Below are 17,611 nucleotides of genomic sequence, written 5' to 3'. Positions count from 1 at the left end.
CAATATGGCTCAGAAGGTAAAGGCGTTTGCTGACAAGCCTGACACCTTGAGTTCGATCTGTGGAACCCGTGTGAAGGTGGATGCGGAGAATGGACTCCTAATTGTTCTTTAATCTCTATTAAGTACAACTACCTCCAGAATATATGCATATAATAATAAAAAGAAATATAAAAATTATTAAAAACCAAACGCATCAATAATTAATGAAGGAGTAAATCAGCGGGAGAATGAGAAGGCTGGGTACGTTTACATCTGCTGGTGTGTTTTGGTTCAGCCCACTCAGCTTCACCAGAACTACATTTCCCAGAAGGCCCCGCGTGAGGGGGACATGCGCAGCGCGGCGCTTGGAGGCTGCGACGCCGAGTTTCACTCCGGTTGTCTCCCGCTTGGAGTCGGAGATAGACTCGAGGGTTCTTCCCAGGCCGAGCCGGAGCTGAGCCCGTAGGTCGGCGGTCCTCTTAACCTGTTCCTTCTGCTTCCTTTAGACTCGGTGAGCAGGGCGGGCGAGCCACCTGCTGGCGCCCAGGCTGGGGTCCCGAAGGTGGGTGGGTGGGTTGAGGAGAGGGGGGCTATTGAGCCTAGCTGAGACCGGAAGGGGGCGGTCGTGCGAGGAGGGAGGGCCGTGCCGGCGGGATGGGTGAGTCCTGGGGGCGTTGGGAGCCCTGGGCACCTGGGTACCGGGGTCCTGGAGGCGGGAAGTCGCAGTTGGGACGCTCTGAGCGTTGGGGACAGGGCTGGGTGTGGTAAGAGCCCAATTTTTGCAGAGACGGGGGTCGCATCCCTGGCAGTTTGAGACCTGCAGGACCTGGAAAAGCAGTGAGGCTATTGCTAGCTACCCTGGTTCCCTGAGGGGACAGTTTCAGTCCTGGAGCGTTTGTGTGTGTGTGTGTGTGTGTGTGTGTGTGTAGCTACATCCAGGCGATAGGGATCCACCACTGTCTGAGAGTTGGACTTTTGGAGGCGTTTGCCTTTCTATTCTCGGTCTGTGTCAAACTGGGTCCCTGGGGCACTTTGGGGTGTCTTCTGTTTTGAAGCTTCGCTTTTCGTCCTATCCCTCAGACAGCTGCAGGGTTGCCCGCGTTAGCTTTGCCTCCACAGTGGCATAAATACGAATTTGTGTGTGCGCACAGGCAAGAAGACCTTTAAGGAACTCTTATTTCTCCGTGCCGTCATTGCCCCTTTAAAATTCTAGAGAGCCCAGCGCTGTGCTGAGCGTTTATAATCTCAGCATTTGGGAGACTTGGGCGTGAGGGTAGTAAAAACTTGCCTGTGCTGCGTAGCAAGATACTATATTAAATCCCCCACACCCCCCCAAAGGTGTTAGCCAGGTGTGGTGATTTATGCCTATAATTTCAGCACATGTGAGGCAGAAGCTTGAAACCCAGGAGTTCCAGTCCAGCCCTAAGCTATATACTGTGGGCCCTGCTCCCCGGCCCCCACCAAAAGAGTAACAGTTCTGTGGTGTAGATTTCTCAGTAGCCAAAAAAAATCAGGGTTGGCTTCAGCTGCTCAGGTATATCTGGTCTCCTTGCATATTTTCTGTGTGACTTTGGTCAAATCTCTATCCTCTCTGGTGTGTTGATTTCCTTCATGGACCGTCCTGTGGGACTGGTTTCGGAAGTCCTCATACTGGCTTCTGAGAAAGGGTTTAGTTGAGTGGGCTGAGAAAGACTGTCCCTACCTTCTGCTCGCTGCCCAGGCTGTTGGAAAATGAGCCTGGTAATTTCCAGTCGCCAGCCACAGCACGCGGGACCCGACATCTGTGCCACTCATTTTCTCTTGCCGTTTCTTCATTGAAGACTTAATCATCTTTTTGGCAAAGGTACCTCGGAATCGGTGTGGCTGAGTCAGCAAGCCCTCAGATTTGCCCGGTTCTTGTTTGCTATTCATATCAAGATGGGAGCTCAGACAAGTTACTGCTTCTGAGGATCGGGCGCCTCCATCCAGAAAGGGACAGTTTGTGCCAGCCCTTCAGTGACGAGGAGGTGAGAGCCTCGGGGAGATTAACCTTGCTGCTTTTGAAATCTGGTTTTCAAAGGAGAAGGTGGGTGTGGGCATTGAAGGGAGATGGCTCAGTCCTTACAGTACTTGTCTGGCAAGCAGGAGGGTCCCGAGTTTCTCTCCAGAACTGAGGTAAAAAGCCTGGCAGGGTGGTAATGGTCCTGGGGTTTTAATGCTAGGGAGGAGACAGGTGAATCCCTGGGCTTTGCCAGTCAGCCATCTAGTTGGTGAGCAAATAAGGTTGATGGTAACTGGACCTCACGCCGTCCCCTAGCCTCCAGGAGCACCTATGCATCTGGGCACATAGACACACACACATGCTTTTCACAGACACATACTAACGAAGCAGGCCGCATGGACGGTGGGGTTCTGGGGTTCCAGGAATGAAATGAGGCCTGGGAGCTGATCGTTGAGTGCCAGCTGCTGCAAATAAATTCATGTGGCTCCTTGCCAGCGCTGCTTCTGTCTAACCAGTCTCAGAGGATGCGTCCTACCTTAGTAAATGCTTTATGGGCTGGAAGCAGCTTTGGCAAAGTGCTTAGCTGGCATACTAGGACCTGGGTTCAAGCCCCAGTTCTTCAAAACAATTATTTTTTATGATTACTTAAACAAAACATTTATTTGTTGTGCATGTGTGGAGATAACAGGGCACTTTGCGGGAGTCGCTTCTCTCCACCACGTGAGTTCTGGAGATCTAAGTCAAGTGATCAGGATTGGCAGTATGCCTTTACCTGCCAAGCCGCCTGACTGGCCCCTCCCAGTTTTATTTTATTTTATTTTATCTTATTCAAGAAATAACACTGTATTCCCCTGCTGCACAAACCTGACTACCTGAGTTCTATCCCTGGATCCCAGGGTGGAAGGAGAGACTGGATTCCTGAAAGCCTTCCTCCCAACTTCTACACCCCTCCATCTCAAACACAGGCCCATACTCACGAAATAATAATAAATTAAAAGAAAATATGCCTAGCAAGGTGATGGATGCCATCCCACACTTGAGAGCCTTAGGCAGAGCTGCGGCTTTGATGGCAGTATGGACTGAGCCATCTCCCAGCCATAGCCTGGGTTGTGTAGCCAGTTCACCCTTGCATGGTGTTACAAGTTATAATCCCAGCATTCAATAAACTGAGGCAAGAGGATCACTAGTTTGAGGCCATCCTGGGATATATATTCTAACCCAGCATGAGCTAGTCAGGGAGATATTATATCAAAACTAACAAAAACAAAAAACAAAAAAACAACCAACAAACCCATGCTTTATAGGCTAGAGAAACAGGTCACTGTTACTGCATTTGAACCAGAAGTGTTCATTTCTTTGTTTGCACAAACCTCTGCTGGGTGCCAGACGAGATCTCTGTCTTTCTGGCAACTCCTTGGGTAGAAAGACAGATGCACCACTTAGTGACGTGGTGTTGTTGCGATCTGTGTAGAGAGAGCTGAGGGGAATGATGAGGTGAACCCCTCTCTTCCAGGAGGAGGTAGGCAGGCAGGGTCAGGAGGGCTTCTGGACATGATGGCCAAGGCCAGCTGGAAAGTAAGACTGTGGAACTGTAAAGTCAGAGAAGGAGGGAAGGAGTGTGGGCATTTGCATAGTCAGGAAGCTGCTTGGGGAGGGCTGGGCCAGGCTGCTGTAAACATAGCTGTACTGGCTCGAACAACTGAGTGACTGTGGAGTGCAGAGGCCGGGAATATGGGCACAAGGCAGATAGAGCCCTTCTGAGGGCCTCGCATTGTCACCCACAGATGTGCATACATGGGAACCTGGTCCCCAGTGTGCTCGTGGCTGTGTGCAGCCTTTAAGGGTAGTCTCTAGGGGTAAAGAGATGGTTCAGTGGTTAGGAACACTTCCTGGTCTTGCAGAAGACCCATGTTGGGCAGCTCACAGCCATCTGTAACTCCGGCTCCAGTCTGCTAGTCTCCCTTGTCACCCTTCTGAATATGGCACATAAACATACCATAGCAAATATATATGTGCATCTATTTATACATGTATATTTGTATGTGTGCATGCATGTGTTTAAAGAGGTTTTATTAGCTTTGGGGGCTTCACTCATGAGCAGATGAATGCTGTGCATTTGCTTGTGTAGAAGCCAGAGGTTGCTAATGTCTTCCTTAACAACTCTCACAACCTTATGTTTTTGACCCTGGCCAGTGAGCGCCAGGGATCCTCCTGTTTTTGCCTTTTCCTGTGTGTGTGTGTGTGTGTGTGTGTTTAACACTTGGATTATGAGGAATTGAGCTCAGGTCCTAATGCTTGTATAGCAAGGATTTACCAGCTAAGCTTTAGACATTTTGAAAATTACAAGGCCAGCAAGGAATGACGCCTTGGGCTATAGAGAAAAGTCCCTCAGTCACAGATGGAGCTGTGTGAACTTGGAGTTCAGAGGTGATCGAGCAGTCTCTTAGGTAATTGTTGATCAGGTGAAATCAGAGCCGGCTTAATGCACACACATTGTTCTTCATGCAGGGCCTGCTTTTCAAGTGTTTTATTTTTTCTAGTTTTTTGAGTTTTTGAGATGGGTTTCATGTACTCCTATAGCCCAGGCTGGCCTCCAGTTCACTGTGTAGTCAAGGATGATTGATGTTGAAGCCCTAGTGCTCCTGCCTCTGCCTCCCAAGTGCGGAGATTATATGTATGTGGTACTGTTCCTGACTAGAGTTCTGCTTTTTTTTTTTTCTTTTCTTGTGCTGGAGAGATGGCTCAGTGGCTAAGAGACTGCTCTTCCAGAAGTCCTGAGTTCAAATCTCAGTAACCACATGGTGGTTCACAACCATCTGTAATGGGATCCGATGCCCTCTTCTGGTGTGTGTGAAGACAGTGCCGGCATAGTCTGTTTGCTCGAGTCTTTCCTAAGGCCCCTACTCGGGGCATAAAAAGGCCCAACAGTACTCAAATACATAAAATGAATAAACAAATTGTTAATTTTTTTTCTTGTGCCGAGGCTTCGCACATCACTAATCAAGCATCCTGTCAGTATGCTATATCCCCATATCTGCCTTGTATGTGTGTGTTGTAATATACTTATTTATTTAGTTAAAACTTTTAAATTATATTTTATTTATTTATTTGTGTGTGTGTGTGTGTGTGTGTGTGTGTGTGTGTGTAGTGGATCCTAGAGACTGAACTCAAGCTTGGTGATAGGCACCCTTATCTGCTGAGTCATCTCTTCACCCTCTGGTTTTGGTTTTTGTATTTTTTGTCTTCCAACCTCCTGTGTACATTTGATGATGACCTTGGTTCCTTTGTATTTGGTCTGTGTGTGGGCTGCAGTCGGGGCTGCAGTCAGAGGCCAAAGGACTTGATGGAACCGGTTCTCTACTCACTCTCACGTGGCTTCTGAGGCTAGAATTCGGGCTGCTAGAATCTCATGAAGGCACCTCTGTCACTGAGTCATCTTGGTGTCCCAACCTTAGTGGCACATCCCGTTAATCCCAGCACTCAGGAGGCAGAGGCAGGTGGATCTCTATAAGAGGCCAGTCTGGTCTACGGAGTGAGTTCCAGGACAGCCAGGGCTACACAGAGAAACCCCATCAGAAGAAAACAAACAGGAAAGCGATTGATCTGTCTCTGTCTCCAATTGTGCCCTGCCCAGTTTTGGTCTTTCTCTCTTTTTTTGATATGATTTATTTATTATTATTTATACTAGTATATAGTAGCTGTCTTCAGACACACCAGAAGTGAGCATCCTTACAGATGGTTGGGAGCCACCATGTGGTTGCTGGGAATTGAACTCAGGACCTCTGGAAGAGCAGTCAGTCAGTGAGTGCTCTTAACCGCTGAGCCATCTCTCCAGTCTCCAGTCTTGGTCACTTGATCCTCATGTCCCTACCTCCAAGTGCTGGAAAAACTGGCATGCATTGTTGAGTTTAGTGTTTTTCCAAGTTCGTAATTTATCTTTCTACATTTTTGAGGGGCATTTAAGGCAGTCTTTCTCTGTAGCCCAGGTTACCCTTTCGCTTATCCTCCCTCCGCCTCCCAGGGGCTGGAATAACTTACAGCCTTGCACCGCCAATGCCGAGTTCCATACCTAGAGATTTTTTTTTCTCCCATAAAAAAGTTTGTTTATATAGGCATTGGGGATTGAACCCAGCACCTTGTATGTGCTAGGCAAGTTCTCTACTACTGTGCCAGGCCCACAGCCTCTTTATTAGAGGATTCTCAGTCAGCATTCTACCACATCCCTAGCCCCTTGCAGGGTGATTCTAGGCGAGGGCAGTATTGAGGCATACCCTCAACTTCTAATTGGATGATCTTAGGCAAATAAAATGCTCTACCACCAAATCAATTTCCCAGCCCCTTCCTAAGGAATTGTAGGCAATTGCTTACAGCTGAGCTAAGTTCCCAGCCCCTCATTGTATGTTTCCCGGCAGGAGCTCTACCACTGAGCCACGCCCCCAGCCCCTCCCTGGGGGATTCTAGGCAGGGGCTCTACCACTGAGCCACACCCCTAGCCCCTCTCTGGGGGATTCTAGGCAGGGGCTCTACCACTGAGCCACGCCCCCAGCCCCTCCCTGGGGGATTCTAGGTAGGGGTTCTACAACTGAGCCACGCCCCAGCCCCTCATTGGGGGATTCTAGGCAGGGGCTCTACCACTGAGCCACGCCCCCAGTCCCTCATTGGGGGATTCTAGGCAGGGGCTCTACCACAGAGCCACGCCCCCAGCCCCTCCCTGGGGGATTCTAGTCAGGGGCTCTATTAGCCATGAGCCGCTTCAGTTGTTCTTAAGATCTGACTGGAATGCAGTCCCTCCTGTTAGTTTACATATTGTTTTTACCTCACAGTAGCAGATTTGTAACTAGAACACTCTAAAATATTTGCTTTTGGTGTTGGCAGGAGGTTTGCTGTTTCTCCTCCTTATCCTGAACAGTTGTGGGAGTCATGGTACCTTAGGGCACTTACGGGGCCTTAGTATCTCAGGCTGGCCTCTAACTCGCAGACCCTGCTTGCTTAGTTGGGCCCATGTGGTTTTTGAGCAGCTTGCTGCTAGTTTTTTCTTCTCCTCGCTCTCCTTTGTTCTGTGCTAATTATAGATAGAGCCCAGGGCCTTGTGTATATGCATGGTAGGCAAATGCTCTGCCACTGAGGTGCACGTTCAGCTCTTGAGCATGTCTGGCATCCCAGTCCCTTGGGGCAGAGGCAGGAAGATTAGGACTTCAAAGTCACAGTAAGTTGTATACACAGGTCACCAGGCCTGACCCCCCTCACTGCAGAACAGTAAAACAGAAGGAAGATTACATGTCTGCAGTCACAGGACTGTTGTAATCCGCAGGCGGCACCTGGGTGGTTTGTTTTTCTTGGAGTTCAGGGATGGGAAGGGGTTGTTGACATGGAGTTTGATCAACTCATCCACCCACCCCACCCCTTAGTGAAACCCCACAGGGATAGGAGCAGCTGTGCACAGCAATGCTTTTGAGCAGCAGCGGTGGCACTGGCTTGGTTTGGTGGTGAGTTTGACCTTTGAGTTTGACATTTTAGATAAGTGCTGTCACTACGCTGTACCTCTAGCAGTGTTTTGCATGTTAAAGAGATTTAAGGTTTTTGTTTTTGTTTTCTAAGACAGGATTTTTCTGTGTAGCCCAGCTGTCCTGGAACTCTTTCTAGACTAGAATGGCCTGGAATTCATAGATCCACCTGCCCCTGTCTGGATCCCGAGCCCTGGGAGTAATGGTGTGCGCCAGTGCATGCCCAGTGCCCGCCCCTGAAGGCCAGCAAAGGGCATCGGGTCTTCTGGAACTGGCATGTAGGTGCTAGGGAGTGAATCTGGGTCCTCTGAGATAGCAGCCAGTGCCCTCAACCTCTCTCCAGCCCCCTCAGCACCAATTTTTAATTTTGTGGCTTTGTTTGGTCTGGTGCTGAGGTCGAATACCAGGGCGGTGTTGTGAGAGGCAGGTGCGGTACCACTGTAATCTCACATCCTCTAACTTAAAAAGAATTCCATTCTTACTTACCATCTTATACTCTCCATGTGCTCGTGGTGTGGCGTGTACAGATGGGGGGTCAGAGGACACTCACTAGCAGCAGTTTGTTCTTTCTTCCACCATGTGGGTCCCAGGGATCGGGCTCAGGTCACCCCACAGCCCCTATGGTTTTGTTTGTTTTACATTGGATTTTCTAATAAAGTAAACCAATTTCTTAGATTTGTACTTGGGATCTAACTGTCCTGGTCTTTGGAGAGGCTTTCTTTCTCAGCCTCTGAAAAGTCTCTTTGTGTCTCTGCTTACTGGTCTGTTAACTGTCAGCCGCATGGGTATGGTGTTTCAGACCTGTGTTCCTTGGAAAGCACCTAACTCAGATGACTTAGAATGTGGCTCAAAGAGTAAAGTGTGTAGGGCTGGCTGCATGTGGTAGCCAGCCTGTAGTCCCAGCTCTGTGGCATTTTCTTCTGAAGCAGGAGGATTTTCTAGAGTTCCAGGCCAACCTGGACTACAAGTCCAATTAGGGGCTGCTGCTGCTTTTCCAGAGTATCCGGTTCCTAGCCCAGCCCACAGTTGCCTATAATTCCAGCTCCACAGGCATCTGAAGGCTCTGCAGGAACCTGGAATGACCAATGCACATAATTAAAAGCATAAATAATAAAAAATTTAAAAGAGCTTGGTGTAGTGCTCATGCCCATAACTGAGCACTTAGAGGCTGAAGCAAGGTCAGTTTGGAGCCAGACCCTGTCTCATAAAAACTCCACTGTTAGGACTGGTGGTGTACGGTTCAGTGGCAGCCTTGGGTGCCATCCCCAGTGTTAAAACAACTTCCTATGTACAGTATGCGTATATTGCCTCCAGATTGAGGCTTTTCCCCACATCCAATTAGTATAATTTCCATAATTAAGAATACCCTAAATAACCCCACCATTAGGTGCTGAAACAAATTAGGTTTTTGAAGTGTGGCTTGGTGCTGGCTGGCTGGGGCTGTAGTAAGAGAATGGGCACGGACACGGTGCTACACGCGTGACTGTAGGGTTCCAGTGGCAAGCCGGTGGGCCAGTCTAGGCACCAACTCAAGGCCAGGCCCCTCGCATATGTGACTTTTCGCCTATATTATATTCTTTGTGTGTGTGTGTGCGTGTGCGCGCGTGTGTTACAGCTTGTGGGTGGAGGTCGGGACAACTTACAGGAGTCAGTTCTTTTCTGTTGTATGGTAGCCAGGCTGAGTGGCAGCTCTCTTCCTGTTCAGCCATCTGACCACCCCTGCCTCCCCTCATTTGTCATGGGGTCTCATGCCCTCCATTGAGGGACATTTGAAGTTCTGTGGCTCCATATGGGAGTCAGTAGCAGCTGTCCCCTCAAGGAGACTGACGTGCGGGCTGGCTGGGATGATTGTGGCCTCTGTGCTAAAGGGGACGGGAGTGCAGTCACCTCCCTTCTGATGATGTGGGACAGAAGGCTCAGGAGGAAGACAGTGGCATCTAGAAGGGCGTGCTTGCTTATTGAGGCACCAAAAGAGTCCATGGCTAATGGCTGGGGAAGACTTAGAATGTTCTGGAACTTGCTAGAGTCAGCTGTGGCTGGACATGAGGTCCCAGAGATGGAGAGATTGTTATGAGAGGACACTGGCCGACTCTAGAGGGTGGTGATGAACCCAGATCTGCTGGGGTCACACCTTCACTGAAGGCCAGAAGCAGCACCTCTGACTGTACACCCGGCTGTCGTGCAGAGCTCTGGAAGTTGGTTTATCTGAGGATGGGCAGACATGTTGGAACATACCTATAAGCTGCAGGCCGTGGCTGCCTAAGCCATGAGTGACATCTTGGGAGTCACAGGCTCTGATGATAACCTCTGGGTTATGCCTAGGATGTAGACATTTTAAAGTGTAGATTCTGAGGTGAACCAGCTTTGCCCAGGGCACCCCAGGTCTCATCCTCAGGCAGTGTCTGGGCCTTTGTTGGAGGCCTTGAGGGCTTGGTGGCCAGCCTGGCACCCAGAATTGCCCAGTGTCCCCATAGGCAAGATTCACTGCCTGTGTTTGCATACTGTGGCCCCCCTTCCCTCTGTACCTGAGGGGTGTTGGTGAGTAGGCAGGATACTCTGTAGGCTAGATTGTTATTTGGCATCCTCTCATGTAACTCAGGCTGGTTTTGAACTTTTGATCCTTCTATCTCTACCTTTCAGGTCCTGGGAGTACAGGTGTGTTCCACTATACCCAGCTTTAAATTTGTGTGTGTGTGTGTGTGTGTTTTACTCTTCTCTTGGTACCAGAACTTGATGTCAATCAATATGTCTTCCTCAGTCCTTTTCCCCAGCTTATTTTTTGAGACAGTGTCTCTCGCTGAGCGTAGAGGTTACCTCTATTTCATTTCAGCCGGGCTAGCTGGCTAGCAGAGCAGAATCTGCCTGTGTGCACGCTCCAGGTCTGGGGTTACAGACAGTACTTTTTTGCATAGGCTCTGGAAGTCTGAACTCAGGTCCTCCTGCTTGCATTGCAAACACTTCCCCCACTGAGCCAGCTCAACAACCCTTAACCATTTTGTTTGTTTGCTTTTCGGAGAAGGTCCCTGTGTGATCCAGACCAGCCTCAGACTCGAACTCTTTGTGCCTCCATCTCTGTAGTGCTGGGTGGGTGCTCTATACTGTCTGGCTTAGTTCTCATGATAACTTCCCATTACTGCCAACATCTCTTTTCTCAATGAAACCAGGCAAGCTGAGAGAGCGAGGGCTTCTTGGTTTTGTGCCTTCTCGGACCATGGCCTTGGCCCGCTCTCGGCTTTGAAGGATAGCGGAGTCTAGGAGGCTCCAGAGTGTGCCGCCATGTGATTTGGAAACAAGGGATTGGTGGGAGCTTTGGGAGCTGGTTGTAGGAATCAGGAGCCTGAAGTGGGCACTTGTCAGCTCAGGGTCCAAGAGCTGGCACAGGGCTGTGCCCTGGCAGATCTCTCGTGGGACAGCTGTGGGCACGTTATGATGTCATTGTCTCCACTGTGTTCTAGGCTAACTTTTGGAATGCTCACTGGGTGGGTGCTTGGCCTACAGCTGTGAATAGGGGTGTGAACAGGCTGTTGTCTCGTGGTGAGGTAGGAAGACTTGGGACAGGATTGTGACTGTGTGTTTTTGCTCAGGACAGTTCTGCTTGGCATAGGGAGGGTGTGCAGGGCCATGAGCTCATGTGACACTGGGGGATCCTAGGTAGGCGGTGTACCACTCAGCCACGCCCCCCTGAGTCACACAAGTTGAGCAAGAAGGATGTAAGTTCTCAGAAGATGGAGTGGAGAGGGAGACAGCCGCAGGTCAAGGCTCAGAGAGAGCTGTGGAGACAGCCAAGGGACATTTTAGGGTTTTGTTTATTTGTTGTTTTTTCATTTTTCAAGACAGCGTTTCTCGGTGTAACCAGACTGGCCTTGAACTTACAGACATATGCCTATGTCTGCATCCCAAGCACTGGATTAAAGGTGTGAGTCACCACCACCTAGCAGCACTTTAGTTATTTATCTAGGATTTCTTGTGGTCAGTGATAGTCCCTTAGCTGTTCTTGTTTTTGTGTGGTATGTGCGTGCACAGGTATGTGCATGTGTGTGTGCCTGTTTGTGCATGCAGAGGTCAGAGGAGGACTGGATGTCTTTTAGCACTGTCTACCTTACTGCTCTGGCAGGGACTCTTACCGAACCTGAAGCTTGCCGTTTTGGCTAGGCAGGGTGGCCAGCAAGCTTTCGAGATTCACCTGTTTGTTTTCAGCGCTGGGATTATACATACAGGTCGTAAGCGTGCCCAGCTCTTCTGTGGGTTCTGTGGGTCTAAACTTGGATCTTTAGTTCCTAGACAAACCATCCATCTTCTCAGCCCCAGCCTGGAACCTGCGTGTAAGTCTTGCCTGAGCTGCTGCCTCCAGGTGTCCTGGAGCCCTTGCTCTGAGCTACAGAACGTCTGTGAGGATTCTGTAGCAGGGGTTACTCTGTCTGACAATTAAGGCCTGAATTGGGAATTGTAGGGCTCTCACACAAATGTACAGGATCATTGTGGCCTTGTCTACAAAGATTTGGGGTGACTTAAAAATACACTGAGTGCTGGGGCGTGGCTCAGCAGAGGGAGCTGGGATGTGTGGCATGTGTAAGTCTTCTGTGCGTGCATCCCCACGTGCGAAGGAAGGACAGAAAAAACAAGCAGAAAGTAGTAGATTCAGAAGGAGGTGACTGGGCAGATCAGCACCCCACTTTCACTGTGTCCATCTGGAACGTTTGCTGAAGCGGGGGTAAGGAACAGGAATGACTTAAAATTTTTTCATTGATTCTTCGTAAATTTCACATTATGCATCCAAATCCCATTCATCTCCCTGTTTTTTCGTATCCGACCCTCTGCCCTTGCAGCCTCCCCCACCAACATAAAATAAAAAATAAAAATAAAAATTATCTCATCATGGAAGCTGTAGTATGTCACAGTGTGTCCCGCAGTGTACCCTTTTGTCCACATATCTTTACTTGCGTTCATTGCTGTGAGTCCTTGGTTTGGTTCAAGTTTTCTGGCTTCTAGTACATACTGGATCTTCACCGGGACTCCTCACAGAGATCCTGTAGCATTGGATCTGCAGGACCGGCACCTTCACATGCTCCAGCAGTTCATAGATGGGGTAGATGTTGGGATGGGCCAGCTCAAAGCCCTGGATCTGGGCCTGGGTGGTATTGGAGTGGGTCAGCCTGCTAGCTCTTCCACACCCACACCACCAGGATGAACTCTCCAGAACTGCCCTGGCTAGATCACCCAGTGGCGAAGCCAGCAAGGGGCAGGGCCAGCTCTCACTCATCCATGTCATCAGGGCCGGCTGTACTGTGCTGCCCAGGGCCCAGGTGAGGTGCGGGGCTGCTCTCGGCCAGCTCTCACGCCCTCGGGGCTGGCTCACCCTCTCCAAGAATTATTTTTAATTATCCTCTCTGCTAGAGCAAGAGATGGGGATTTAGAGTTGATCCAAGGTACCTTGAAGATGGTAGAGAAAAGCTGGTTTTTAGGCAGCCAGGTAATGGTGGCACACCCCTTTAATCTCAGCACTTGGGAGGCAGAGGCAGGTGGATTTCTGAGTTGGAAAACAGCCTGGTCTACGGAGTGAGTTCCAGGACGGCCAGAGATACATAGAGAAACCCTGTCTCGAAAGGAAAAAGAAAGAAAAGTTGGTTTTCCTTAGCTGCCTAGCAGGGTCCTGATGCCTGTGAGTCAATGCTGTGTCTTTTTGTAGGTCCCCCAGTGGTGCTGGGCAATGAACCTGAACCCGCAACGCAGAGTGGTGTGAAGTCTTCCGAGAAAGCAGAAGATGGCCATGGCCCCAAGCTCGTCTCTGCCGCAGGTCTACTCCAGCCATGTGGTGGTGGCTGTGTGGGAATGGCAGGACGGCCTTGGCATTTGGCACCCCTACAGTGCCACCGTCTGCTCCTTCATTGAGCAGCAGTTTGTCCGGCAGAGGGGCCAGCATTTCGGACTGGGGAGCCTGGCCCACAGCATCCCCTTAGGCCAGGCTGACCCCTCGCTGGCCCCTTACATCATCGACGTCCCCAGCTGGACTCAGTTTCGCCAGGACACAGGTAAGACCCTTCTACCTCAAAATGGGGGTGAGCCCTTGCTATGTGACTTGGTCCTTCTGTGCTCTGTACCCTTCAGTGCCTGGCGTTGGGCTGGGTGTCAGGCTAGGCTTTAGGTTATGGTTGTGACTGTCCCGCCTTTCATCCCTTCTTTACCTGAGCACATCTGATTGGAGCGTGCTTTAATCAATAATAGCACCCAAGGCTGGGCTATGGCTTAGTTGGCAGGGTGCTTACCTCTCTCTCATGTAGGAAGCCCTGGGTTCTAACCCCAGCACCGCATAAAACCCTCTTTCAGCATGTACCTGAGATTGTAGCATTCTGGAGGTGGGGGCTGAAGGGTCAGGAGTTCAAGGCTATCCTTGACGGTTGCATAGTGAGTTTTAGGTAAGGCTGGGATGCACAAAATCTCATCTTAAAAGAACCAGCTGCAACCTGGAGGAATGGACCGTGTAGTAGTGACAGATGTGTTGGGCGTACACATGGAGGCTCTCTTGGCCTCACCCCCCTTCAGCAGACCGCTGGCATGCATTAGTACGTTTGAGAATCTTCTGCTTGCCTGTAATTCCAGTACTTGGGAAATCGAGGATGGAATATTTATAAAACTTTGAGACTAAATTGTCTCAAACGCAGGGAAAAAGAAAGCCTTATCACGTAAGAGCTATGTTTGACAAGAAAGCTGCTAACCTCTTTTGCCATAGAAGTGGCCTTGATTTGCGACTTACACCTCTGATGCCCTTTTCCTCGTGAGCCTCTGTACCCTACAGTGAAATCATGCTAGTCCTGAGTCAAATAGCCATTTGACCGTCTACCGACAGTGATGATGCTGAGTTAGTGGGGTTAAAGAACTGAGGCTGGGGATGTAGCTCAGTGGTAGAACCCATTCCTAGAATATGTGAGGTCCCTAGGGACCATCCTCAGAAACACAAACAGGTACAGACACAGACACATATGCACACATAGACACATACACTCACACTCCCCAGACATGCCATACCACACATGCATACACATAGGTACAAATACAGGCATGTACAGATATATACACAGTCACAAATACACGTACTCAAACATGGCATATACACATAAACACATACCACAGATGGATACACACAACATAGACACATGCACACACACACACACACACACACACACACACACACAGAGATAGACACACGCAGATGTGTATACAGGAACACAGGTGCACAGACATGGCATGGGCAGACATGAGTAGACATAGATACTTAAACATAAACAGACAAACACATACAAATACAGTCTTGCATACAGAACACAGAAGCACACAGACATATTGACACCATGGGCCTGCCATGGTGTCACATGCCCCCCCCACCAGAAAAATGGGTGTGGCAGTGTACACTTGCAGTGTGGAGCAGCAGGAGGGTTCTCATTCACGGGTTCTGATCCTTCCTCCAGGCACCATGAGGTCTGTGCGCAGACACCTGTTCTCACAGAATTCTGCCCCAGGCCAGGGCATCGTCTGGGAGTGGCTGGGCGATGACGGATCCTGGATAGCCTATGAAGCTAGAATCTGTGACTATCTGGAGCAGCAGGTGGCCCGGGGCATCCAGGTTGTGGACTTGGCCCCGCTGGGGTATAACTACACTGTCAACTATACCACCCTAACCCAAACCAACAAGACTTCCAGCTTCTGCCGGAGTGTGCGACGCCAAGTGGGGCCAGTTTACCCGGTGACTTCAGACATCTCTCTCCCACGCCAAACGGGACTCATCTGCTTTTGCCAACAGTGCCTCCATGGTAGCGGAACTGGCCCTGTGTCAGGTCGCCACCGCCACTCCATGACCAACCTGCCTGCATATCCTGCCCCTCAAGCGCCCCACCGGACCACCACTGTCTCTGGGACACACCAGGCCTTTGCCCCATACAATAAACCTTCACTGTCCGGGGCTAGATCTGCGCCAAGGTTGAACACCACCAACCCCTGGGGTGCAACACCCCCTGCTCCAGGCAACCAGTCCCTGCTCCACTCCAGCCTCTCCCACCTGGGGCCACAGCTCCAGCCCTCAGGACCATCCACCTCCAGTGGAGCCAGGTACTTCCCAGTGGGAGCTTTGTTTTACCTGTGTGGAAACCCTCTTCCTCAGCCTTGCACCTCCGTGCCTGCTTGCCCCTGTGTGTTGTCTTTTGTAAGGGCCACATGTGTGCTGGGCCTCCTTGGCTGGCCACTTGGACGTCCGTGGAACTACCCCGCCATGGCACTCTGACAGCAGGGTCCCGGGACCAGCGGTCTTTTAAGATTTTTCTAGCTTTTAGATATTTTTGATGCTCGGATCTCATGTATCTCAAAGTGGCCTCAAGATTCCCTGTAGAGCTGAGGCCGATCTTGGACTTCTCTGAGCCTCATGTCTCTACTTCTCAAGTGCTAGAGGATCTAAAGCCAGGCTCTGGGCATGCCAGGCAAGCGCTTTACCAGCTAAGCACAGCCTGGACTCTGTTTTCTTAAAACAGACATTCTGTAGCTCAGGCTGACCCAGAACTCAGTATGTCACCTTGAACCCTCAACAAGCTTCCTGCCTCAGGCTCAGTGTTGGGGTTATAGGCCATTACCCACGACTCCGCAGTCCTTTCTCAGGGTCCTAGCATGCAGCTGACCTGTGCCAGGGCTTACTTCTGTCTGAGAGGCTCTGCATGCCGAGGATGCTTTGAATAACTCTGACTTCTGCCTTGTGCCTGGCAGTGCAGGTATGGAAACAGCAGCTCCGACCCTGGGCCCACAGTTTAGTTCTGAGGAGCTCGGGGTGAGTGGGAAAGATGGAGGGCATGGGATATAGCGCCAAGAAAGCACTGGTGACGATGTCTGAGGCCCATCCAAACTAGGCAGTCTGCTTGTAGTTCTGTCTGTCTGTGGGCTCTGCGCTTGCTCCCTGGGGCTGCATGGCACTGGGCCCCAGGTTGCTGCTGAGTAGCCGAGGCTGGCCTGGACTCCAGTCTCCAGGTGTTGGGGTTGTAGGCCCTGCCCTCATGCAGAGCCAGGTGGAATTCTGCTGTTGCCGTTTGGTTTGATGGCTTTTTGTTTTAAGTGTGTGGTGGTTTGCCTGTACTGTGTCTGTGCACATGCATGCCTGGTGCCAGGAGAGGATGTCACATTCCCTAGAAATGGAATTACAGATGGTTGTGAGTCACCATGTGGGGCTGAGAATTGAACCTGGATCCTCTGGACGAGCAGCCAGTGCTTTTAAGTGTGGAGCCATCTTTCCAACCCCAAGTCAGATTGGTTTTTTTGTTTTTTGTTTCTTTTTTTTTCTTGAGATAGGGTTTCTCTGTGTAGCCCTGGCTGTCCTGGAACTCACTCTGTAGACCAGTCTGGCCTCGAACTCAGAAATCCACCTGCCTCTGCCTCTGTTTCTGCCTCTGCCTCCCAAGTGCTGGGATTAAAGGTGTGCGCCACCACTGCCCGGCTCTAGATGGTATTTTTAAAAAATTACTTTATCGTGTGTGTGTGTGTGTGTGTGTGTGTGTGTGTGTGTGTGAGAGAGAGAGAGAGAGAGACAGAGAGACAGAGAGACAGAGACAGACAGAGACAGAGTGAGCTCAGGCCGGCAAGTCCAGGTGCCACAGTGCACGGTGTGAGTTAGCTGTCTTAGCATGCCTGGATCTGGGATTGAACTCAGGCCATCAGGTTTGACAGCAGTCTTCTTTATCCCCTGAACGATTTGCCGGCTCTGATTGGTGTTTTAGGGTATTTTGTTTTGTTTTTTAAATTTGGTTTTATTTTAGAAACAGTGTCTCTGTATTTCAGGCTGGCCTGGAGTTCTCCATCGTCCTTTCCTCCTCCTTTAGAGCACTAGGCTATCACTCTACCATCCTCAGCACCACCACTGAAAAAAAGTGCCTGGTACACACAGGCATCTTAGAAAAGCTAGTGGTATTTTCTAAAACCCACCTGAAGAAGTGGGAGCTGCCCAGGGCTTTGATACCTTGGCAAGCTTTATTCTTTAAGCTTGTGACATAGGCAGGGATGGACATCAGAGACGTTTGCCTAGAGATTGCAGATGGGGACCTGCATGTTGGCTTAGCACTAGAAGGACTTATCTACAATCTTCATGCTTGGGGCGTGGCTCAGTGGTAGAACACTTGCC

At 50.2% G+C, this 17,611-nt stretch overlaps 1 protein-coding gene across 3 annotated transcripts in view; it reads left to right on the top strand.

The window, feature by feature from the left end:
- Positions 1 to 336: 336 nt before the first annotated feature.
- Dtx2 (deltex E3 ubiquitin ligase 2) overlaps positions 337 to 17,611 on the top strand; it is a 34,457-nt gene continuing 17,182 nt past the window's right edge. For 2 of the 3 annotated variants that reach the window (XM_052167982.1, XM_052167979.1), the window contains exons 1-4: positions 337 to 490; positions 1,823 to 1,985; positions 13,151 to 13,493; positions 14,928 to 15,564. In XM_052167982.1, coding sequence (XP_052023942.1) covers positions 13,226 to 13,493; positions 14,928 to 15,564 — 905 coding nt within the window. In that variant the 5' untranslated portion in view covers positions 337 to 490; positions 1,823 to 1,985; positions 13,151 to 13,225. The remainder of the gene's footprint in view (positions 491 to 1,822; positions 1,986 to 13,150; positions 13,494 to 14,927; positions 15,565 to 17,611) is intronic. The other variant, XM_052167980.1, reaches the window with a different exon arrangement.

Source organism: Apodemus sylvaticus, chromosome 22 (assembly GCF_947179515.1).
Source record: "Apodemus sylvaticus chromosome 22, mApoSyl1.1, whole genome shotgun sequence".
NCBI lineage: Eukaryota > Metazoa > Chordata > Mammalia > Rodentia > Muridae > Apodemus > Apodemus sylvaticus.
This window is presented reverse-complemented; position numbering and strand designations above follow the sequence as displayed.